The sequence below is a fragment of the Antechinus flavipes genome, chromosome 6, assembly GCF_016432865.1.
Source record: "Antechinus flavipes isolate AdamAnt ecotype Samford, QLD, Australia chromosome 6, AdamAnt_v2, whole genome shotgun sequence".
Taxonomy (NCBI): domain Eukaryota; kingdom Metazoa; phylum Chordata; class Mammalia; order Dasyuromorphia; family Dasyuridae; genus Antechinus; species Antechinus flavipes.
In genome coordinates, this window is record NC_067403.1 from 11,756,116 (window position 1) to 11,780,912 (window position 24,797).

The following is a 24,797-nucleotide window of genomic DNA, read 5'->3' on the forward strand; positions in this document are numbered from 1 at the left end:
TGTAAAATGGGAAGAATATCAGTAGCACTTGCTTCATTGGACTATTTTAAGGATCAAATATAGCAATTGATACAAAGCACATGGCAATCCTTTCTATTGGTCTTCAGGTCATTTGTTGTGACGCTAGACAAACAAAGCTATCACCAGAAACAGTTCCACCTTATGGCCAGGTAGTTTGATTAGAAGGACATTGGCAAGATTGGTACTCAAACTACAAAGGCAGAGTTTGAATTCAGCATTGACTTATGATCTAATCGCTCGTTTTCAACATCTCAAATACATATGGTTTAATTTCTACCCAGTCATCAGCTGAGCATGGAGTGTGTAGTTTGAAAAGGAGAGAGGAGACACTTTGTTAAGTTGAAAATTCATCCTTTAAATGAAAAATATTTTCTATACTCCACAGCAGTTGAGGTAGGAAGAGGGATACTAGCTCCTGAACCATTGTGGGAACTCAAAGGAGAACCAAAAAAAAAAAAAATCAGTGTTCTTCTTTAATAGATTGCTCATTGAAGTTCTTTATAGATCATTTTACTAATCTGGGTACTGAGATGAAATTCAGCTGAAAACTTCAGTAACACTTTAAAAAGCTACCACAAATGTTTCTCCATTATAGAAGAGAACAAATGACTTCACAAGAAAGAACAATTAAAATCTTTAATAGACAAAAGGTTGATATCACTGCACTCTTGCCCCTTATGAGGGATTCCAAACTCTTAAGACTATTCCTCAAATTTCTGTACCCTTGGGCTCCAGGACTACTATTTCTTTTTCCAAAAGGAACCATGATTACAGCTATCTATATGCTCTATCCATTCTTTTTTGTCTTTCATTTCCCCTAACACAAGGTCTGGCAGAGTCAGGTAGTTAAGAAATATTAATTAATTGCTTGATAAGGAAGTGCCCAAGTGACCAGTCTATTCCAGACACTGCTAAGCACCGAAGATATTGAGGAAAAATCCACCAAAGACCAAAAGGAAAACCAAATGAAAACGTTTCTGCTCTCAAGAAGCTCCTAGTCTAATAGACAAGATGATGGGTCAAATAACTGTATAAATGAGGAATGGATGGGATAAATTGGACATAACCCTACAGGGAAGGAAGTAGCCTTGTAGAGGTCTGGAAAATGCTTTTTGCAGAAGGTAGCTCTTGATTTGACTCTTGAAAGAAGCTAAGGCAATATATAGTTGAGGAGGTAGAGCATCTCAGGGAAATTATATAGGATCGAGTGTTGGATTGAAGAATAGCAAGGAAATCAGTGTCACTGAGCGTCAGAAAGCTGAAAGTTTTGTCCTGGCTTTCTTATTTACTAGATGGATGTCTATGGATTCCAATATGCCTCTAGGTTCTAAGTCAACTGGCCATTTCATTTATATCCTGGTGCATATAGCTTTAAGATTCATGTCTTAATCTTTCACCTCACAACTAGAGAAATTCTCTCAAAGAAGCTAAACATAAAAAAATATTCTTCTAAAGGAACCGATGACATATACATGGAGTTTGTGTTTTGCAATGGCAGGAACCCAGTAAATATTGATTATTTGAATTATACCTTGACTAGGTAAAAGGTCTCCTTCATAGCTAATCTAACCACTCTCCCTAAAAATAAATTTGAAGCTTTTTGTCCTTTCCCTCCCTTGCATCCTCCCTCCCTTCTTCCATCCTTTCCTTCCTTCTGCTACTTGAGTCTAGGCTTTCCTCTTGCTATGGAACTTGGAAATTATTTCATCTCAGCCAGATCAAAGCAGATGTGAGCTGGGCTTCTGTAGTTTCTGGTTGATGTTTTGACTTAGAGTACTCCTAGAGCAGCCAATGTGCCTTTGATGAGGTGTCTTGTAGAGTATAGATCTGAAATCTCACAGACAAGTCTTAAGAGACTTCTCATGAAGACAGAGTGCCACAGGAGACTACAGGTAACTTAAGGTTCCTAAAAGAAACTGGAGGCTTTTTAATTATTAGTTACAAAGTACTTGTGCAATCACTAATATTGGATAATACCTGGAAACATCGGATTACCCAACAATCCCTGCAAATGAATGAGTAGCTCAATGCTGCAAGTCAGTCAATGAATTTTTCCTAAAAAGAAAACAAAAAAAGCCCTAAACCTATATTGTAGCACTATGCTAAACACTACAGATACAAAAGAGGCAAAAAACAAAAGACAAAAAAAGCACCTATTCACAAACTCTTACAACAAAAAAGTCCTTGCCCACATAGAGCTTACCTTCTAAACGGGGAGATGACAGATGCCTAACTAGGTGAATACTAAGATATGGACAAGATAGATGTGATATAATCTCAGAAACTCAGAGACTTAGAAAGATTTCTGTAAAAGTGAGCTGAATCTTAAAAGAAGTCTCAAAAAAAGAGACAAGTAAATGGGCAGATAGAAGTAGTAGTTAAGAGAAGTGGGTAGAGCACTGGACTTGTAATCAGGAAACTTATCTTTTTCAGTTCAAATCTGGCTTCAGACACTTATTAGCTGTGTGACCCTCAATAGGTCACTTAACCCAGTTTATCTCTGTTTACCCACCTGTAAACTGAACTGGAGAAGGAAATACCAAACCACTCCAGTATCTCTGCCAAGAATGTCCCAAATGGGGTCACAAAGATTTGGGTGTGATTGAAATGACCGAACCCATTCCAGCTGTTTGTGCTAAACAGCAGGGAAAGAAAAAAAGGCAAAAAAAAATAGTTCCTGTCGTCAACAGTTTTCAAAAAAATATAAAAATTTTAACATTACCAAAAAAAAACCCAAAATTAGATTCTGTATGAAACCATATAAGCCATGAACAGGCAGAAGTCCCCAGGTATTAAGGACAGTTAGTGCAAAAGGCCAGAGCTAGATTGGGACATCAGGATTAAGGACTGACTTGTAGACAGTATAACTGAATTGTAGAACTTGCTGAGGAGAATAAAATGCAAGAAGATGAAATTTAGCCTCTATTCAAAATGTGACTTTTGCTTATTAGAACTACTCCCAAATCACCTGCCATACCTAGAAAGAAAAGTTCCAGGTTTCCTTCTTTGTTTTCTCATTAGAAGTTGAACAAAGTTTTTTTTTTTTTTAATTGAATTTTATGGAGTGTATAGGGAGCAAAGATATAATTTTTATTTTAAAAATAATTTTAGTGGAGAAGGTGGTAATTTACCACATTTCTTAGGGGGAAAATATTTTAGTTTATTTGCACAATAATGGGTTACAGTCTTGTAGCACTTTTTCCTTTTCCCATTATTAATGAGTCAGTATGTGTAGGAACCAAAATAATTAGAGAAAAATCTCATTAGCATCATTATCTTATCCCTTACCACTTACTTTCAATTTTGGAAAACCTGCATTTCTATTAAACAAAAGTATTATAGGGAGAAAAAGACACTTTGCTGACATAAAATTTTTATTTAAATGAAACATAAATGTTTCTCACACTAAAGTATGACTGTGGTTGGATATTTTCACTAACCATTTTATAGTAACAGCAATCTATGCTGCCTTATCCTTACATTTATTATAAATCTAGAATTTACACAAAGTACGGACTAAATGTTTAACCCAGTTAAAGTCGTTTAATCAATCACTACTATGTACAGAAGATGGTCTAAAAGATTTAATAATGAATAAAATTAGTTCCTGCCCTCAAGCAGTTAATACTGGAGTAGAAGAGATAAGACAAATTCAGATAACTTCAATAGAAGGTAGGGGAGGGGGGGGAAAGTAAGGATCAAAATAAGCCCTAAACAAATGGCTTTGGAACTACAGAAGAAAGAAATTAGAAAGAAATGCTTCTCTGAAGGATAGATGAAAAGTTAGAGAGAGAACATTTGAATCAGGGACACCAGGTCAAGTGTGTCACTGCCAGAATGACTGCCTTTGAAAATCTCCTACCTGGTAAACTGCATGAAATAAAGACATCCTTCAGGAGAGATGAAAAACCAAGTCACTCCCAATGGTTGTGAACTGGTGATATTCAATTTCTAAGCCATATACTACCACTAGTGACATTATTAAAGAAAAATACATGATATTACACTGATGTGAAAGTTCCCTTCCTCAAGTTCCTTGGGAGATGTTAGAATACAGAAATTGCTGCTTCTGCCTCTGAAGTGCAGTCACCTCTAGGATCTATCAGGGGAGCGAGGGAATAGTGATGTGGAGGCTAAAACAGTACAGGAGCAATAAAACACCAAAAAAAAAAAAAAAACTTTCTCAAAATGAAATCACTGGGAAGGTTTTTCGATAGCAAGGTGTCATCTTCCCCACTTGGAATTTTATTGAGCTATAGAAACTAATGTGCTGGGCCAGAGACCTCTGAAGAGGACAGTCTTGCTTTGGGGCACTGTAAGAAGTCTAATTATGTAATTTTTTCCTCCAGTAGTTCAATTAAATTACTGTGGAATATCAGAAAAGGAAGAAAATCATTTCTGGCCTTTACCCCCCAACATCCCTTTGTAATATTATTCTCAAGTATGATTCCACAGGACTTGTCACAGATCTAGAGTAGTTGAGAAGAAGGAGATAAGAATTTGAAGTGATAAGACCTTATTTCTTTCCTTCCAGGTCTAGAAATAAGCAATCTAAAGAAATAGGATTTAAAATGTGTGTGTGTGTGTGTGTGTGTGTGTGTGCATGCACACACAATAATATAGGTGTTGCTAATTATCTAAATCTGTATCTATACATATGTTAAAATGAGCAGCATTTTGACAGGATTTATCTGGGGATAATGTCATTTTAGCACCTGTGGTGGCAAGGATTTCAAAACAAAACACAACTCATTTATGTAAACCCCACTCGTGACGGGGGAGCTTTCTCAACTCAGCCTTTATGGGGAACAACTATGTAAGAGGAATCATTTTACCTAGCATGCTAAAGGATCTAATCAGGGAAGGAAAAAAATTAGCTAAAGCAATCTCCTCTGGGAAGAAAAACAGCCCAGGTGCAGAATTCACCCTCAATGATTGGGATTTGCATGCTATTTTTAAAAAGTCCTGCTGTTTCAAGGGTGGCTGGAACAGATTTAAAAAGAGCTGCTTAGGGCAAACTTCAGAAGAAAACCACTATTTGGGTAAGATTTTTGTAAAATCGACTGATTTTTCACAAGAGCAAATGTAAAGGTCATATCATTTACCAGAGCAAAGGGTTTCCTGCCTCTTGGATTCAGGCAGATGCACTCGGGGAAAACAGAGCGAGGAGCCAAATAATCCCAGTGGTTTGGGAAGGCACCCCCTGCAAAGGGCTAAGTTTGGGGTTGCGGCTACAGCTTTGCTAAGTGGCGATCGCACCCAGGAGCAGAGCCAGAGGTCCTCGGGGTTTCCATCCCCTTTCCCCCCGCCCTCCATGCCCCTGCTTGGCGTTGGCTAACCGAGCCCCTCGCCATCTAGATCAGGCAGAATTACGCCTGAACTGAACGCGGGGAGGTGGCCAGCAGTGGCCGGGGGAGCATCCCAGCCGGCTCTGGGGTCCCCGGCCCGGGGGCTGCCTTTGGGGCAGAGGCGCGCCGCCAGGGGGAACGAGCCTCCCTCCCTGTCTCACACGTCAGGGTCTCCTGCCAGCCGCCACCCCGCACACCGTCGCACACGTGGAACATGCGCATCGCCAAACTTTGCCTCAACTTTGGCCGGCCTCGGCCCGCTCCCGAACCGGCCAGCCCCCTACCAAAAAGCCCCCACTGTGAGCAGCCTCTTTACCTTCCGAAAAATCAATCAGTCCCAGCAAATGAAGCAGCTTCAGAGACGCACATATAATCACAACAATACCCACTGTTTGCAGTCCTTCCGACTCCCACTCTAAAGTCAACATTCTCCAAGCGGCCAAATCATTCCAGGCTCCGGAGCCGCCGGGGGGAGCGGGGGGCGGGGGGCGGGGGGCCGGCGGCCCCGGGCTCCCGGGAAGGGGCGGCGAGGGGGGGCGAGCGGGCGAGCGATCCCAGGCGGAGGCCGGCCTCCCCGGCTTCTCTGCCCATCTGCTTAGGGCAGCGGCGGGGCTGCTTTTGCGCGCGGCCGAGCTGCCCCTAGCTCGGGCTCCGTGGGCATCGGGGCCGGCGGCGCTCGGCGGGGCTCGAGAGCGTCCAGGAAGAGCGCTGGCTCCGAACTGGAGACTTTGCTGTGTCAGTGGAAATGAGAAGCACTCGCAGGAAACTCGCACTAGAGAGCACAGTGCTCCCAGCGCTGTGCATCCTCCCGCTCCCAGACTCCAGCTTGGCGAGTCTGTGGCGAGCTGTCCTCACACTATTTTGTGTGTGCGCGCGCGTGGAGCTTGACGAACGCCCATTTGCCGAAGGCGGCCGCTTTCCCTCCCCGGCCAGCTCCTCAGACGAGGACTAACCTCCTTCCCCGGCAAACAAATCCCCGGGGCTGATGGCGGCAGCGAAAGCAGCCCCTTCCTCCCCCGCCCCTCCCCGGCTCTCCACAGCCCACCTGCCAACAGACGCAGCTGGGGCTTCAGGTCGCCCTTAAAGGGAAGCCTCGGGGAGCCCCTACCACACAGGCTTCCCTGTCACCTGGGGCTGATCTGGAGGCTTAGACAACATCAGTGAGGCTGGCAAGTTCACTACCACAAATGTGGGGGGGGGGAGAAGACACGAACACCGTGGGCTTGGGGATTCTTAATCAGCACAGAGAAGAGCAGGGGGAAGGATCGGGCAGCTAAGTTGCATTCAGTCTCCAGTCCAAGACTTAAGCCAGTGAGGCAACTTCCCCATATCCCTATTCATCCCCTCTCCTGTTTTCTATCTCTAAGGACCGCAGGAGGAGAGGGAGCCTTCCACCCACGGAGCAGCGAAATTAACACAGCACAGGGGCTGCCAGGATCACTTAAGCACAATCAGTCCCGTTTTCCAGGCAGCTGCTCCTCTCCTGTCTCAGTACCATCCTCCTGACTCTGGGGATAACCACAGAACCAAACCAAGTCCCGGAGCACAGGGTGGGCCACCTGGAGACACTCTCTTATCTATTACCTTGACTCTCATCTAGTCTTCAAAGGCCACTTTCACAGTAGGTCACAGCACTTCCTGCTGGAAGGAACTTTCAGAGGGCAAAGATCATCATTTGAGTAGAGATTTTAGATCTAGAGCAGACTTTATAAGATGGGGTGAAAGGCCCTCATTTTAGAGATGAGGGAACTGAGTCTGAGAGACAGTAAATGACCTGGGCAGATCTCTAAGTCCAATGTTCGATCCTTTACACCAGAGGGTCTCACAAGTGTCTCTGTCCAGCATGTGGTCAGCAACTCTCCCGAGTAGATGTAATTGGGACAGATTTAATAAAACCTAGGTACTGGTCCATTTTGAAAACTAAGTTTATCTCTAGTCTGCAGGGATCCCTATATACATATATTAGGGCCCTCCTCCAAGCTGACCTTACTGAAGTACAAACCAGGCTAAGAAGAGCTACCCCAAACCACTAGTTTTACAAATCAAGAAACTGAGGTTCAAGTGACTGCCTACCTCACACATAATTAGAGGAGGAGTTCCACACTTAATAGAGTTTTCTTAATTCCCATTCTGGCTTTCTTTACATTCTACCATGGAGTGAGTGGACAACTCTGTATATGGAGTCAGGAAAACTTGGTATCAAATCCTGCCTCTGGCACTAACTTAACTGTGTAACCCTATGGAAGTCACTTAATTTCCCTTATTCTTAGTCCCTTCATCTATAACATTGGGATAAAGATTGAACAGTTGCCTCTCAGGATTTTGGTGAAGATTGAATGGGACATAATATATTTAGTGGTTTAAGTACCAGGTTAATGTAAAAAAAAAAAAAGCCTAAATGAAACTTTATTTAACTATTTGAGCTCATGCTGTGTTTTGCTGTCTCAACTCCTGTAAAATCTGATGGTTGAATCAGTCAACTGACTCTTTTATTGTTGGTTATCTTTTTCATGTCTATCTATGTCTATCTTCTCTCACTTTGAATTCCAACAGAAAATGAGCTTTTTTCTTTAAACTTTGGCATCCTTCATAAAACCCAGGACAGTGCCTGGGAAACACTCAAATATGGAGCCTTAGTCCAAGCACATTAGATGTTGTATTTTGGAAAGCGTCAAGAGGGAAGGAGAAAGACCTACATTAAGGTCCTACCCATTTGTCAGTTGAGAATCTGACTCTCATTTTGGGAGCCAGAAGTGTTTTCTTTTCTAATCATTATGAATAATTTAGAAGATTTAAAGCATTATTTTATTATCTCCTGACAGGATTAGAGTTTCTTCACTCAACAGTTCTCTTTGAGAGGGCTGTACTTTTTACACACATATACATATATATATGCCCATGTATGCATAAGTATATAGACAGATATGTGTACACATATACAAATATACACATATATCTATATAAATAAGCATGTATAGGTATGCATGTAGAAATGGATATATGTATACATGCATCTGCATACACATGCATATATAAATATACACATCTGTATGTGCACGAGTAAACATATATGTACATGTCTATACATGCACATACACATGCATATAAATATTCATATATGTGTGCACACATCACACACACACACACATATCTCATAGTATGGGATAATGATTAGAAAGCTGACTATAGAGGATCCTTTTAGATAGCCAGCTTGGTAACCAGGAAGACCTAGATTCAAGTCTTGCCTCTGACACATACTGTCTGTGGTATTCTGGAGCATCATAGTCTCTCAGAGGGCTGGGCAACTCCTGAAGATCTTGGGAGCCTAGAAGCCATCCAACCCAACCGTTTCATTTTAAAGATGAGGAAGCTAATGTCCATGGGGATGAAATGACTGGTCCAAATTCATACAAAGAAGAGATTATAGCAGCGCCAGTATTTACAACTAGACTCTCGGACCCCAGAGACTGTGCTTTTTACACTGCCTCCTTCAGACTAGAGACTGGAGAAAAGTTGCTGTCCAAGGTAGATAAAAGGATTTTCCCCATGCAAGGATAAAATCCGAAGTCCCACACCACTTGTCAAGTGTTTTCTGTGCAGAATCTTGGGCCAGGGACTCAGGGAAGTACCAAGTTTAGGTAAGTCATGGTCCTTGCCTTCATAATAACAGGATTACCAACTAATTTTCTATGCACCAGTCACTGTGCACTGTGGGCTATTTTTTCATTTTATCCTCAGGGAAACCTGGGAAGGGCAGAGCTATTATTGTCCCCACTTTACAGATAAGAAAACCAGAGGTTAAGTGATTCCTAGATCACACATCTAGCAAGTGGCTGATATTCATAAAAAGCATCCCATTCAGATTCTCATTTGCTTCCCAAAACAACCCTGTGAAATAGGTTCTGTTATTATCATGCCCATTTTACAAATGAGGAAATTGAAGGTTTGACAGATTAAATGATTTGCCCATGATCACAGAGATATTAAGGGCCAGGGCAGGCTCTGAATACAGGTCTCTTAAGGATTCCAAGCCTAGTGATCTTTCCACTATACTATACTGCTTCTGATCATCAGTGAGTTGACTCATAGCAAAAAATAAGTACTTCCAGAGTAAAAGTAAGTGCCTGAAGGTCTGGGGGCCAGGTAGCTGGTGCAAAGCCAGGGAGCTGAAGCTGGAGGGCTGTGTGTGGAACAGTCAGTAAGAGGTATTGTAATATGGCATGCACAATCACAGCAATATGAAATAAATCAGACAAGGCAGGCGGGGCGCTTTAAATACCAGGCTGAAGAGCGTATTTTATCTGAGGGATGTGGCAAGCCCCCAGAGTCCTTTCAGGCTAGTAACACACTACATTTGTGCCTTAGCAACTAAGAAACATTTCCTCAGAAATCTCAAAAACAAATTGGAAAGGGGACACAGAGTATTGTGACAGTCTAAGTGAGCTGTGATGATGGCTTGAATCAGACTAGGAGATCTTTTCAAACATCACTGGGTCTTGGCGACAAGATTAACACAACAAAAGTTTTAAGAACAATTGAGAGGGAAGCAATGTTAAGTAGTGAGGAGAGCTGTGTTTAGAGTCTCCTCTTTAATAGTCAGTCAACAGCATTTACTAAATGCCTACTATGCGCCAGGCATTGTGCTAAGTGGTGGAGATATAAAGAGAGGCAAAAGGCAGCAGGAGCACCACAGTCAAGCATCTTGCAGTCTAATAAGAGAGGCGACATGTGAACAACCATGAACAAACAAGCTACACACAGGACAAATTGAGGAAAGGCACTAGAATGGGGACGGGCGGTGGGAAAGGCTTCTTGTAGGAGATGGAATTTTAGCTGAGACTTGTAGGAAGCCAGAAATGACAGTGGGCAAAGAATAATGGGGGAGAGAATTTCGGGAGTGGGGGACAACCAGGGAGTCTGAAATGGAGAGTCTTGTTTGAGAAACACCAAGGAGGCTGGGATCCTTTGATTACAGAGTATTTGAAGTAGGGTGGAGGGAGGTGATAAGACATACGAAAACTGGAATTATGGTGGGAAGGGCAGGTTTGAACACCAAACAGATGATATTAATTCTTGATCTTGGTGATAGACACTGGAGTTTAACAAATAGAACACACTGGCTATGATCACAACAACAACAACAATAATATCTAATGTTTATATAGCACTTTAAGATTTGTGTCACACAACAATTCACTAAAACTATTTATTTCAGACCCAGTACGGATCTGCACTTTGGGAAGAGAATTTTTTCATCAGGAAATCCTTATGACAAAGAAATCCCAGGTCCTGTCTGAAAAATGAAAAAAGAGCAATTACGTGCAACAGAAGCTGAGAGAAAGGACTGATCTGATATGGATTGGAGAAGTTGGAAAAAGATTAATGGAATGTTTGTAGAATCAAATTGAATTGAGCCGGGTCTTAAAAATGAGTAGGATTTGCTAATACAGAGAATAGCACTATAGATTGGAAAAAGAGACACAAAAGAAATGTTTATTAAAGTATATGTTGGTACAATGGTGAAACCTAATTGAAGTCAAGGGCTTATTTTGAGAAGTATTGCTGAGAAGCTAATGAGGTCAACATAATCTTGATGAGCTTGAGTCAGGTCAAATTATATAAAGCTCAAAAGCCAGGAGGATCTTGTATTCTATTTAGTTGACAATAGGGAGTCACAGGCCCCTGAGCAGTGGAGAAAAATGATCACGATTAGGCAACTAGGTGATAAAGTGGATAGGGACAGGGCCTGAGTTCAAATCCAGCTTCAGGCACTCGCTGTATGACTGGGCAAGCCACTTCTGTTTACTTCAATTTTCTCATTAGTAAAATAGGGGTAAAAATAGCACCTCCTCACAGGATTGTTTTAAGAACTTCAAGTACTTGGCACATAGTAGGTACTATATAAATCTTATGATGATGAGGATGAGAATGATGATAAAAGCGATTTACTTCCATGAATTATCTCCACAAAGCATATCAATTCTTTAACTCACTTTATTCCATTTACTTTTAAAAGATCTTTGAAAGCATTGACTATCTCCAGAAATACAGTAATGTTAAAAGTATTCCACTTAGCTATAGGGCAGATTCTAAAGGTTAGTAAATGCCCCTTGAATAGACTTCTCTAAAATATGTATATGGATGTCCATTAAACAATTAAGGATTATAGCTTTCTCATTTCAGTGCCCCTTTGAATCTAGAGAAGGATTAGATTTTAACACATCTAAAAATCATCCTAGCTTAAAAAACACCTATTAAAATTATACCAAGGTTACCATTGTTATTTTTTTTTTTACAAAATATCCCGCATATAGAATTCCCTTTAAGATATATAAAACAACTTTTCCACATACACACATTTTTTTTTACATTTTTTGCAACTTAGAGAAATTTCATGGGAAATATTGACTATTTCTCTTATAGGTGGTGACTTTTCTATTCTATATGCAATGTTTATTTATTTTTATTTTTATTTTTTACAAAAAATGTTCTAAGCTTAGAAATCTATTAGGTACTTCTGGTAAAAAATAACTCAGGATTCTTTAGCTATCAATATTTCCAGAGCTTCTTATTGCTCTCCCTGATACTGTTTCGTATCAAAATAGTTATCATGAAGGTTATCATGAAGGTCTTCCTCAGAACCAAAGTCTGGTATAAAGGGTAGGATTTCATGGGTTTTGGAAGTTACCCATTAATTTCATTTCCAATTAAGCTGAATTAGAATCATATCTGATCTTTTCTAAGTTTTAATGGTGGGATTGAGTAGAAGGTGATAGTAAAGGATAGGACACAGAAACAGCAAGTTTTACACAATGAGTGAGTTTAGTTTGACCATAGTCTGAAAGAGAGTAGGAGATGATGTAACTAGAAAACACAAGAAGCAACTTAGCAGATTTATAAGCAAAAATATAAGGTTTGAATGAGCAATTAGAGGATTATCTGTAGGATAAGAGACAATAGCTAACTATGCCAAACGAAGGTACCAGACATAGGAATTAGGAATTTTGTTTTGGCAGTCTATGATGGATGCTATAGTTCAATCAATATATATTTGTTAAGCGCCTATTGTGTGTCAAAAATTATGCTAAGCACTGGGGATACAAATAAGAAAAAACAAAGACAGTTCCAGTGGTCAAAGAACTTAAAATTTAAGAGCTTTAGGTGAGAGATGATGAGAGACTGATTACGGGAATGAATGAAAAAGAGATAAATTGTAGAAATACCATCAATAGGTTTTGGGAATGGATTGGGAATGAGACGTAAGGTAAAGAGAAAGTTAAAAATAGTCCAGACTTGTAACCCTCAGGTGATGGGGAATATGGTGGTGCCATAAACTGAGATAAAGAAATTAGGAAGAAAAGCAGGTTAGGGGTAGGAAACAAAAAATGAAAAGCTTAGTTCTGAACTTGTTGAGTTTCATGTGCCTGTGGGACTCAAAGGCTGATATCCGAATGTCACATTAAGAGCCGCAGATTTAGAGTTAGATTACCTGCCTTGGGTGCCCATTGAAACAAGGTATCCAACATTTCCGTTTATCACCCTCCATGAGTTCCCTTTTCCTAGGCTGCTGATTGATTCCCCCGGCACTGTGGCTCATGGTTGGTAAAGCCTGTGGCAATTGTGTTCTCTTAGATAAAGTAATTACCACACAAGGCAGTCCTCAGGAAGAGGAACCTTGGTGCCTTTTCTCTGCAGGTGAGATTGGAACCTTCCCACTTGGAGGAGATTGCCAGCCTACTGAGTGGAGCTTCAGGCCTGTCTAAATATATCACTTAGTATTTAGGAAGGTTGAGTCTCTCAGCGCTTAAGTAGGAAATTCCCAGGGAGTAATGTATAAGTGCTTTTGAAGCTACATTAACTCTTCCAGACCATTAGGGTCCCATTTGGTACTCCATAGTGGGCACTTTATGAAATGGGACCCAATGGATCTAAAGGCTTTAATGAATATCCTAAGTAGCGCCAACTTCCTCAGAATGACAACCATCGGCTATAGAAACATGGGGCGAGCATCTTGGTATTGCATATGTAATACTATACAAAATGTGCTTAGAAAATATGGCTAGAAGGCATTTCTTACAAATATCACTCTAACATAGTCATCAAGGCTTCCTCCTTCTCCAGAGAAAACATGCTCTTGGTCCTACTGCCAAGCCCACTTCTTTGAGAAATATTAGAAAAATCAGGCAGATACAAGGCTTTTTTTTAAGAACCCACAAATTCCCCATTCTCAGTCTATGCTGTTCTTGACAAAACTCAGCTGGTTCCTTATCTTATCAGAAGATAAGTTCTTTAGGGCTGAGACTTGTATTTGTATCCCCAGCACTTGGTTTAGTACCTAATATATAATAAGCAGTTAATAACTATTTTCTCTCTGTTTGTCTGTGTCTCTTCTGTCTCTCTCCAATTCTGAGTCTTTGGAGACAGTGATGTTCCAAATTTCTCAGCCATATAACATCATATTGAGAATACTAATTCCTAAAAGGCGATTTTGCAACTGAGGATGACTGAGTCTTACATCATTTTTCAAATCCAATCCCATCCTGTTTTCTTTTGAGAGTTTATTCTAAACCTAAGTGGACTTATTTTCCATCTATATCAATTTTTCTGTTTTGTGTGCATGTGTTTGCATGTAATTATCATAGATTTAGAGACACTATTATTACAGAAACTACTATACCCCCACATACAAGTATTTTTCTATACAGATCACTCTTTTACTATAAAATCTTCCATCTTTCCTAGATTCCCTATTGCCTATGCAATAAAATGCAAACTACTTTTTTTCTGTCATTCAAGACTCTATATAGACTGATGTCATCTCACCTTCTTAATTTCACTTGCTATTCTCTTCCACTCATTCTATACTCAAGCTAAAGGAGTCTATTCTGAAAAAATGCCCAATAAATGGTCAATTGGCTTTTCTTGAAAACCTCAAATGAGAGAACCCACAATTTCCCCTAGTAGTCCACCACCACATGTCGGGACGGCTTTAATGTTAGGAAGACTTTTCTTCCTCCAAACTGACATTGCCCTGTTTCAATGTCCACTAGAGACTTCTTGTTCTGCCCTTTGAAACTAAATAAGACAAGCCTAATCTTTCCATGGCCCAGTCCTTAAAAACTAAGATGGTGATCATCTCCAGCTTCCCCATCTCTGCCTCTTGAATTCTTACCCATGTTCTAAAGCCACAATCAACAAGCATTTACCAAGTTCCTAGAATGTATCAGGTCTTATCCTAGATACTGCAATACACAAATGCAAAATCGTGAGAGTTTTTGCCCTCCAGAAACTTGCAAATTCTTATCCCAACGATCATCCAGGTTTAGGGAACCCTAGCTATGTCAGATCTAAGTTTTATACAGATTTTCTGGGAATTTTTGGAATCGAAATAGAAGCCAAAGCAAGAACCTGACCCTTGGAGGTTAGCAGCAGATCAGGTATGGTCCAGTATACCCAGAAACCTCAGAGAACATTGAGACATTGCAACTATAAAGCCTTCTTCTCCCTCCTTCCAGTACCTTATTTCCCCCATAGTCTGCACCATTTGTTTTCTAGCTCTCTAAGGCACTTATGTGATATAGTCTAATATAGTTATATGTTTCTATAATATTCCCCCAGTAAAGTATAAGTTGCAAAAGTCCAGGGAACATTTACTCTAACATTTGCATTTCCTGGACCTTCTGAGACGACTTGGCTTCTGAGATAGTGGGATTCTGCTTCTTCAGCTGCTCCTGTGGCTATGCTAACATTCTCCAGAATTCTCAGAGAATTCTGACCCATTCTGAAATAGATTTCAGGAGCTACCTAGTTCTGCAACAAGCACTGCACACAGCGCCTTTGCAAGTCTGCTCCAACTAAGAATCTACTTGCAGAAAATCAGCCTCATTTCCAGGCAAAGAAAAGCAAAAAGTTGGAAGAAAATGGAGGGTGGATTTCTTTTTTTATAAGCTAGGTTTAGAACAAGCCAGGAAGTTGGAAATAAATTCTTATTGTTTTCGAAGGGAAGTCTCATTTATAGACATATAATAACAGAGATGGTTCTAGACTGAGCCTATCCAGTTTTCTACCTAAAATAGGAGGTCTATTTTCATGACATCATTGCTTTGAAAAAATAATTCAATAGAAACTTCTCTATTCTGTGCTGCAGTACACAGACAGACATACATACAGACAGACAGACAGGCACACACACTTTTTTGAAGTAATGCTGTTCTTTGGGAACCAGCAATATTATGTCCAACTCAATCTAATGTCCATCCCCAACTGTGTTAGAAAAGAAAAAAAAAGGCCCTAATTAGATGTTCCTTTTAGAATTTTATTTTTCCAGGATGATAAAGGGAATGTGCATTTCCATGTGTTAAAAGGAAACAAGGTGTGAACCAATCAGCTACTGTGTAGTGTCCAGATTAGCTGTAATTGGCTGCTGACCTTTGCATATCAATTAATTGGACTTTCTGTTAGCCTAATATCAATCTATCCAGAGGAGAGTGAAGGGCCTTAAAATCATGTTACACAAAGAAATGCAGCTTGAAGAAGAAAAAAGGACAGGATTATTGCTTTCAAAAGGGCAGAATGATTGCTTTCAATTACACTGATTATAGCAGAATTGTAGCTAAATGTTTGATGGGCTCACAGTGGAAAGGGGTGACCACCTTCCAAAGATGTGGTTCACCCCTTCCTGCTGTCTTCTGCACGTTGAAATGCTATACATCTCAAGTTTGAGAAGATGATTTAATAAGTGGCAGAGGAGAGGACTCAATTTTTCTGTTTCTTCTCTAATTCTGTTTCTACTATACTGTGTTATCTCTTTCAGAGGTGATGCTTACTTGGTGATAATGCTTTTAAAATAGGATTTTATTGGTATCTTTTGTTTTTATACCACCTGGATCTTGCTCCTGTATCTCTTCTCTTTCATCTCCCCCAGACTCATCCATTATAATAAAGATTTGTTTTTTTCTAAAGAAAACAATAATTAAAACTGATCAATGTAGCAAAGAAAAGCTGTAAATATATTCAATATTTTCCACATATAGGCTCTCTTGTGCTCTGTCTCTGCAAAATAGTAGGAAGAATCCTATTTTCATATTTCTTCTTGGGGACCTCTCTGGTATTTATAATTTCTCAATGTTCATTTCATTGCTCTTTCGGTGATGGTCATTTACTTTCTAGTGGGTATAATTGTCTATATTGTTTTGCTGCTTATTTCATTTTCCACCAACTCCTGCCTTTCCATGTCTCTCTGTAGACATCACATTAGTCCTTGAAACCACAGTGATCTCCCTTCATATCCATGTTATCCCACTTTTTTAGCCATTTCTCAAATGATGAACATCAACTTTGTTTCTTGTTCTGTGGTCGCACAAAAAGTGCTGCTGTAAATATTTTTGTGTGTAGGGGTGTGTGTTTGTGTGTGTGTGTGTGTGAGAGAGAGAGAGAGAGAGAGAATATGAGAATGGAGGAAAGGAAGAAAGGAAGAAAGGAGAGAAGAAGAGAGAGAGGGAGAGGGAAAAGGAAAAGAGGGAGAGGGAAAGGGAGAGAGTGAGTGCACACTTCTCAGGAACACATGCAGAAGCTTTGGATCAAGAGGGTTCAACATTTTGTTGCTGGTGACAGAAAATTAAAGACAATCACCATACGGCAACTGCCCATGCAGAGCTATGACCCTTCTCTGTCTGGATATCGAGGGAAATTGTAGAACGAACAGCTAAAGAAGGTGAGAAGTGAGATGGTCTTTATTGGCAACACCAGGATCCTGTGGCTTTTCTCACCATGGTACTTAAACAGACTTCCCCCTGTGCCGACGGTGCTATGGGGCAGAAGCCATGTTGGCTCACTCATATTCTGTTGGGAAGGAATAATCAAATCAGACCAGGACTGGAAGGCGAATTGGGAACACTCTTGGGATCTGTCCAGTGGAGTGGGAACAGTCTTGGCTTTGGGGACCTGGACTCCCATCTTGTCTCTGCATTTAGTACTTCAGGACCTTGACATTTGTCTAGGTCCTTTTCTATCTCTAAGCCTCCCATTCTGGGATAACTAAATAGCTGCTAATGAACAGTTATTGGTTCAAGGGCTCCTCTTTGTGGTTTGGCTAATGTGTGTGATTAAAGTGGTTATTGGAAATTTTAACTATATACCCATTAGGCCACACAGGGCACTCCACACGTGACCAGCTATCCACTGATCGACATGTGACACATAAGCTAAAATAAGCAAAATAATATGTTGGCAGAGTCATGAGTTGCATGAAGCAAGATGGACAAGCTTCTCCTTCGGTTAGGCAGGAGGAGATGGGTACAAACTATCACAGTCGGTGATCTGAGTGGTCATAAGATGGTCACCTGTTCATGTTGGATAAGAAAGAATGGTCTAGAGGTATGAAAATAAATTGGGGGATTTTCCATGGAGCCGAGACACCTCTGCTACACTGGGTGTGGTCACCATGACAAGGGAAAACAAGTGTGGGGGGTCTTTAGTTAGCTATGTATTATTAAGCAAGTGAACATGCAGCTCATGGCTCTGGGGTTCTCCGATATGATTCTAACAAATGGATGAATGTCGCTTGGAAGAAAGTCGAGATCCAAATGAATTATTTCTCACACTAGCACAGCAGATAGATTAAGGAAAAGTTGGATTGGAGGACATGTAGAAAGGACTTAGGTGGGCTGTTTTCCACAGCTACTGTGTTAGAGTCTCTTCCCTTATACCAAAGAGATGATACTTTAAATGGTATTTAGGTTCCTAGGTCATCCGGCAAAAATCTCTCCTGCCCATGATGGAGCTGAAATGGTACCATTGTTTCTACTTAGACACATTCTAACTTCCAAAGACAAAATTGTTCGCAAATGAACTTTGGAGACATGACTTTATTGTGAGTTGAAGACTGGGCATATGTGGCAGAAAAAAAAAATCTAGTGCTTTTCAATCCCACAAAACCACTCAACATTTCATTTTTCAAGATGTCATTTAGATGTGGTAGAGTTTTCCTCTGCCTTTAAAGCACAAAACAATGCAATTTTCCTATGGCAAAAGGAAAACTATAAGCTCCAGAATGAATTTCTTATTTCAGACTTATTTCTGTACTTTACAACAGGCTCTCTGGAAAACCTATCAGCCAAATACGATTGCAGGATTTATACGTGGTGACTGGAACAATGGACTAGATTAGGTGGAACTCAGTTTCCTACAGATCCTTGGTCTGGAATGAGTCATCTAATTTTTTTTTTACCCCCAGTTTCCTCATCTGTAAAATGGGAAATAGTAATAGCAAGATGGTTGATAGGTAATAACCTATATAAAGCACCTTTCAAACCTTAAAGTATCATCATCATTATTAATATTATGATTTCTACTACTATATAAGAGGGTAAGGCAGAATGTAAAAAGGCTCATACAATAATAATAATAATAATGGGTATAAAATTGCTTATTCAACAAAATAACAATCATTGATATATACATAGTGCTTTAAAATTTAAAAAGTGCTTTAAGGTCATTATTTTCTTTGAAAGCCTTGGGGATTTGAGGTTTACAAAGCAAAAGAAAACCCATGAGCTATCAATCACTCAACCAACTAGCTTTATTCAATACTTATGGACCAGGGCCGATGCTAGGGATGCCAGAAAAAGCAACACAATTCCCTGCCCTCTGGGAGTGCATATGCCACAGGAGGAGACAGCAAATATGCAAAATAAGTATTTACCAAACAAACAGAAGATAATTTTTTGGAGGGGGAAGCGCTAGCCACTGGGGGGTGGAGCTAAGAAAGGCTTTATGTACCAAGTAGACTTTGAGCTGAGCTGTTAATGAAGCTAGGAATGTGAATGATGAAAGGGAAAAGAGTGAATTCCAGGTAGAGACGGTAAGGACTAGCACTCCTCCTGAGATGGGAGATGGCCTATCTGGCGATAAGTTAAATGGGCTAATATTTTGATTTTGCCCACTTGGAAATGAAAATGCAGAGAAGCAAAGAGATTTGCTTCTTGACACAACTCTAATAAGAGGGAGAGCTGAGACTTGAACATAAATTTTTTGACTCTTCCTGATCCTTTTTGTATTATGGGTCTAGTACTATGACATGGTAACTTTATATCTAATTTAATTTCCGAGAAAGTATATTATATACTAAATAGACAAAAGAATTGAATATTTCACTAAGTATTGTGACTCTTCCATCTAAGAAAAAGCTTATATTCAAAAAATTATCAGTAGGAAGGGGAATCAAGATGGTGGAGTAGAGAAGAACTCAGTCAAACATTTATGATTCCCCCTCCAAACCATTCTGTTACTATCTCAAATAAAATTCTGGAATGACAGAACCAACAGAACTTTGGGTAAAACAATTTTCCAACCCAAGAGAACCGAAAATCAGCAGGAAAGGTCACTCTCCCCAGGATGGTAGTCAACTCTGAGACTACAGTACAGGTACCGCAGGCCACATTGTGGACATGGCTGCATTGGGGCTGTCAGTAGCTTTAGCAGCACTCAGCCCATCCCTGGTGAGTGGTAGGATCAAACAACTGGATCAGAAGGAGATTGCAGGGACTCTTTGCTGGCAAGAGGTTCAGGACAGAATCACAGAGGCTTAGATCATGTTTCCAGGGTGGAGATAAGTGTTCAGCTATGGTGGAAAAGGGACCCTGGTTTTAATTCTAAGGCAAAGGGGAGCATTACCAATTGCAACTGCAGGAGAGTAGAGAACTGGTCATAGTCTCAGGAGGAGTGCTAGTGCTAGTGGCTATAGGAGAACATGGTCCCTTCCTGAGTTAAGACAAAAGTACAGACCAGGAGAGCAATGACCAGATCTCTTCTTAAATCATACAATCTTGGAAGAATCCAAAAAAAATTATAGCTCTGAAAATAATAGTAAGAATCTCTTAATGTCTGAGCCAATGCTCCCACAATACTGCAAGCAGATCCCAACTTTAACATAAAAATCAGGAAAAAGGCTGGAAAATGAGTAAATAACAATAGCAAAGAACCTGACCATAAAATTTACTGAAGTGACAGGGAAGATCAAGATACAAACCTAGAAGGAGATAATATTGTCAAAGCAACTACATGCAAAACCTCAAAGAAAATGTAAATTGGTCACAATACCAAAAATAATTATTGGAAGAGGTCAAAAAGGATTTTAAAATTCAAATAAAAATAGAAGAAGATGTTTAAAAAGAAATGAGAGTAATACAAGACAATTAAGAAAAAAGAATAACATGGCAAAAGGCACAAAATGGTAAAGAAAATAACATTTTAAATAACAGAATTTGACAAATGGAAAAAAGGATACAACATTTTATTGAAGAATAGAACTCCCCAGGAAATAAAAATGAATGAATTGAAAAGGAGGTTCAAAAGCTCACTAAAGAAAATAATTCCTTAACAAATTAGAGAAATTATAAGGAATCAATAAAGTTAAAATGTTTATATCCCCATATGAGAAAATAATTTTAATTACTAAGAACTTTATTTTTCTTAGGGCAATCATAAAGAGTATATGTAGACAGAGGGCAGGGATGTGATATGATTGTGATGGGATCATTTTTAAAAAAATTAAAGGGTGAGAAAACACCAGGAAAAAGAGAGAAAACTAAAAAATATGTCACATAAAAAAGATGTGAAAGGAAGAGATGTGACAGTAGAGGAGAAGATTGGGGGTGTGAGCAATTTTTAAACCTTACTCTCATCCTAATGGGCTCAAAGAGGAAAAAACATACACATTCACTTGAATATATCAATCTATCTTACCCTACAAGGAAGTAAGAGGGCGCTTATAGAAGATGGGTAAGGGAGGTAGTGATCAGAAGCAAAACAGACTTTTGAGATGAGAGAGACAGAGAGAGATACAGACAGAGAGATAATGGAAATACGCAGTTAATAATTGTAACTATTAATGTGAGTGGGATGAATTTACTCATAAAATGGAAGTGGATAGCAAAATGGATTAAAGATCTTAATCCAACAACATATGTTTACCAAAAAAAAAAAAAAAAAAAAACTGAAAAAAGAGAAAGACACACAGAGTAAAAGTAAGGGGCTGTAGCAAAATCTATTATGTTTTAGCTGAGGTTAAAACAAAAAGGAAGGGGTAGCAATCTTGGTCTCAGTCAAAAGAAAAAAACAAAAATAGACCTAATTAAAAGAGATAAGGAGGAAAACTAGACTTCATTTAAATAATCTGAAAATATTGAAATAAGCAATGAAGAATCAAAACTATTTCTATGAAGATGATAAGATGATAAGATTCCTAGAGATTCAACTAAAAAACTATTTGAAATAATTCTTCAGCAAAGTTACAGGATAAACCCACATAAATCACCAACATTTCTGTATATTACCAATAAACTCCACTAGAAAGAGATTAAAAGAGAAAATCTATTTAAAATAACTGCAGGCAATTTAAAATACTTGGGAATCTACCTGCCTATCCAAATTTACTAACTGTACTAACACAATTACAAAACACTTTTTACACAAATAAAGTCAGCTAATCAATTGGAGAAATGTTACTTGCTCTTAGGCTAAACCAATATAATAATAATAACAATTCTATATAAATTAATTTTCTTATTCAGTGCCAAACCTATCAAATTACCAAAAATGTTATTTTGTAGAATCATAAATAATTGTAACAGAAATCAAGAACAGAAGATCAAGTATACTAAGAGAATCAATTTAAAAATTATTTGGAATAGTGGCTTAAGCTGTATCAGATCTCAAACTGTATTACAAAGTGTTCATAAATAAAAACTATCTGTCACTGGCTGAGAAAGAGAGCGGTGAATTATTAGAATTGTACATACAGAGTAGTAAAGGACCATAGCCAGCTACTGTAAGCCCAAAGATCTAAAATTTGGACAAGAACTCACTATTTGACAAAATTGCTAGGAAAATGGGAAAGCAGAAACTGAGTGTTGGCCATCATCTCACACTGTGTACTGAGATAAAAATGCATACATAACTTAAATATAAAAGGTCAGGTTTGTGGATGAGGGAAAAAGTTATGACCAAACAAAATACAGAGTGCATCATAGGATGAAAAATGGTTAATTTTGATTACATTATATTTAAAAGGCTTTGCTTAAACAAAACCAAAGTAGCAAAGTTTAGAAGGGTACCAGGAAACACAGGGGTAAATATTACAGCAAGTTTCTTTGACAAAAACCTCATTTCACAAATATACAGGGAATTGAGCCCAATTTATAAAAATGTGAATCCTTCCTCAATAAATGATCAAGGGATATGAATTGGCAGTTTTTGGAAGAAGTCAAAGCAATCTATAATCATAAATATGCACAAAATTCCTATTGATTGGAGAAATGCAAATTAAAACAACTTTGAGGAGTCACCCGACAATTAATTAGATAATTAGATTATCTAATATGATAGATAAGGAAAATGACAAATGTTAGAGGGGATGTGGGAAAATTGGGACAGTAATACACACTGTTAGTGGAGTTATGAACTGATGCAAACCATCCTGGACAACAATTTGGAACTATGCCCCAAGGACTATAAAACTGGATACCCTTTGATTCAGCAATACCATTACTAAGTCTGTATACTAAAAGAGATTTCACCCCACAAAATAAAGTACATATATGTACTTTTATTTATGTGATGGCAAAACATTATACATTGAGGGGATGCCCATCAATTAGGGAGTGACTGAGCACACTATGATATGTGATTATGATGGAATACTATTATGCTACAAGAAATGATGAGTAGGATGGCTTCAGAAGAACCTGGAAAGACATGTATAAATTTATGCTAAGTGAAATAAGAAGAGCCAAAACAAGAGTGTACTCAGTAATAACAATATTGTACAATGATTAACTGTGAATGACTTAGCTCTTCTCAGAAATATACTAATCCAAGAAAATTCTAAAAGACTCATGATGGAAAATATCATCCATATCCAGAGAATCAGGAAGTCTGAATGCTGATCAAAGAATCCTATCTTCACTTGCTTGTGGTTTTCCCTTTGTTTTCGTTCTTCTTTCACTATGTGACTGATGTGGAAATGTTTAATCTGATTGCACATGTGTAATCTATATCAGATTCCTCTCTATCTTGGGGAACGAGAGAGGAGGAAGGAAGGGAGACAAATTTGGAATTCAAAAGCTTATAAAAATGAATGTTGAAAACTATCTTTACATGTAATTGGAAAAAACTATTATTAAATGGAAAATATAGATTAAAAGCACAAAAGTAACATTATTTTTTGTTTATATGTATGTGAGAAAAAATAAAAATAAAAAGTAAAACAAAAACAAAAAACCAACCTAGCAAATGATAAGTATAAACTTTGGAGTCAGAATTCAGGTATTGGCTCTGTAGCTGTATAACTTTCTACAAGTCACTGTCTCTGGGTCTCAGTGGCCTTATCTATAAAATGTTTGCCTTAGATGTCCCTGAAGACTCCGCCATTTCTGGATCTACAATTCTAATTACCCAGTAACAATAGGGGTACAAGGCATTCTCCTACTCTCTGAAAATTCAAACTGCTGTTACTATTCCAATCACATAAAGCCTTGAAAATCTGAAGGCCTTGTCTTCCCTTCAAGCTCTATGTGGCCCATAGCCAGAGCCTTTCTCCCTAGGTAGAAAATCAGCCCTACTCTATGGCTAAGTGGGCCAAGGATATGACATTAGCATCAGTCCATTAAATGCGTAAAAGCAATTACTTTGAATACAATTTACACAGGTATTGATTTCATATAAAACCACCTGGTACTAGAGAGTTGATAAACTATAATGTTTGCACTTATTTTGATAGTCCAGGCATTGTGATCTATTTATAGGCTGTCCTATTAGATATTAGGGGGAGGGGATATTCCAATTATAGGTACAAAGGAGCACATGTATTTCCTCCTTGAATTTTACAAGAGTTAGCCAGAGCAGGAATTTCATCTGAAACTCATTTCAGGAGTTTCTACAGATGAGAACTCCACAGTTTTCAATGCAGAGATTAGATTGCCAAAAAAGTAATGCCAGAGAAAAAGTAACAAATATACCAGATATTCACAATAACTCTTGTTTTTTATATTAAATAAAGAATTGAAAACAATCTAGATCCACCCCCAACTGAAGAAAAACTAAACAAATTGTAGTACATAAATGTAATTAAATAGAGTCACTTGCGGAGGAGGGCAAAGAAACAAGAATTTGGAATTTAGAGAAGCATAGGAAGATATAACCCAATGCAGAGTGAAGTAAACAAAATCAGGAAAGAAATACATACACTGATTGGAACTATTTAAATGGAAAAACAGAAATAACAAATAAAATAATGTTTTGTAATTATTATGACCAAACTTTAGCCTAGAGAAGAGATGAGAAAATATATCTCCTCATTTATGCTGATAATAATAATAGTTATTAATAATGATCATCATCATCATTGAATGTAGAACTGGTTCTTCCATG

The 24,797-nt window shown here is 38.8% G+C and overlaps 1 protein-coding gene across 3 annotated transcripts in view; it reads right to left on the reverse strand.

The window, feature by feature from the left end:
- The window catches only part of KCNIP4 (potassium voltage-gated channel interacting protein 4), a 1,018,244-nt gene that overhangs the window by 204,266 nt on the left and 789,181 nt on the right, over window positions 1-24,797 (reverse strand). Inside the window, exon 1 of one of the 3 annotated variants that reach the window (XM_051967627.1) lies at window positions 5,686-5,812. The exons of the other annotated variants lie outside the window; for them this stretch is intronic. Coding sequence (XP_051823587.1) covers window positions 5,686-5,797 — 112 coding nt within the window. The 5' untranslated portion in view covers window positions 5,798-5,812. Of the gene's footprint in view, window positions 1-5,685; window positions 5,813-24,797 lie in introns of those variants that run through there. 3 annotated transcript variants of the gene reach the window in all.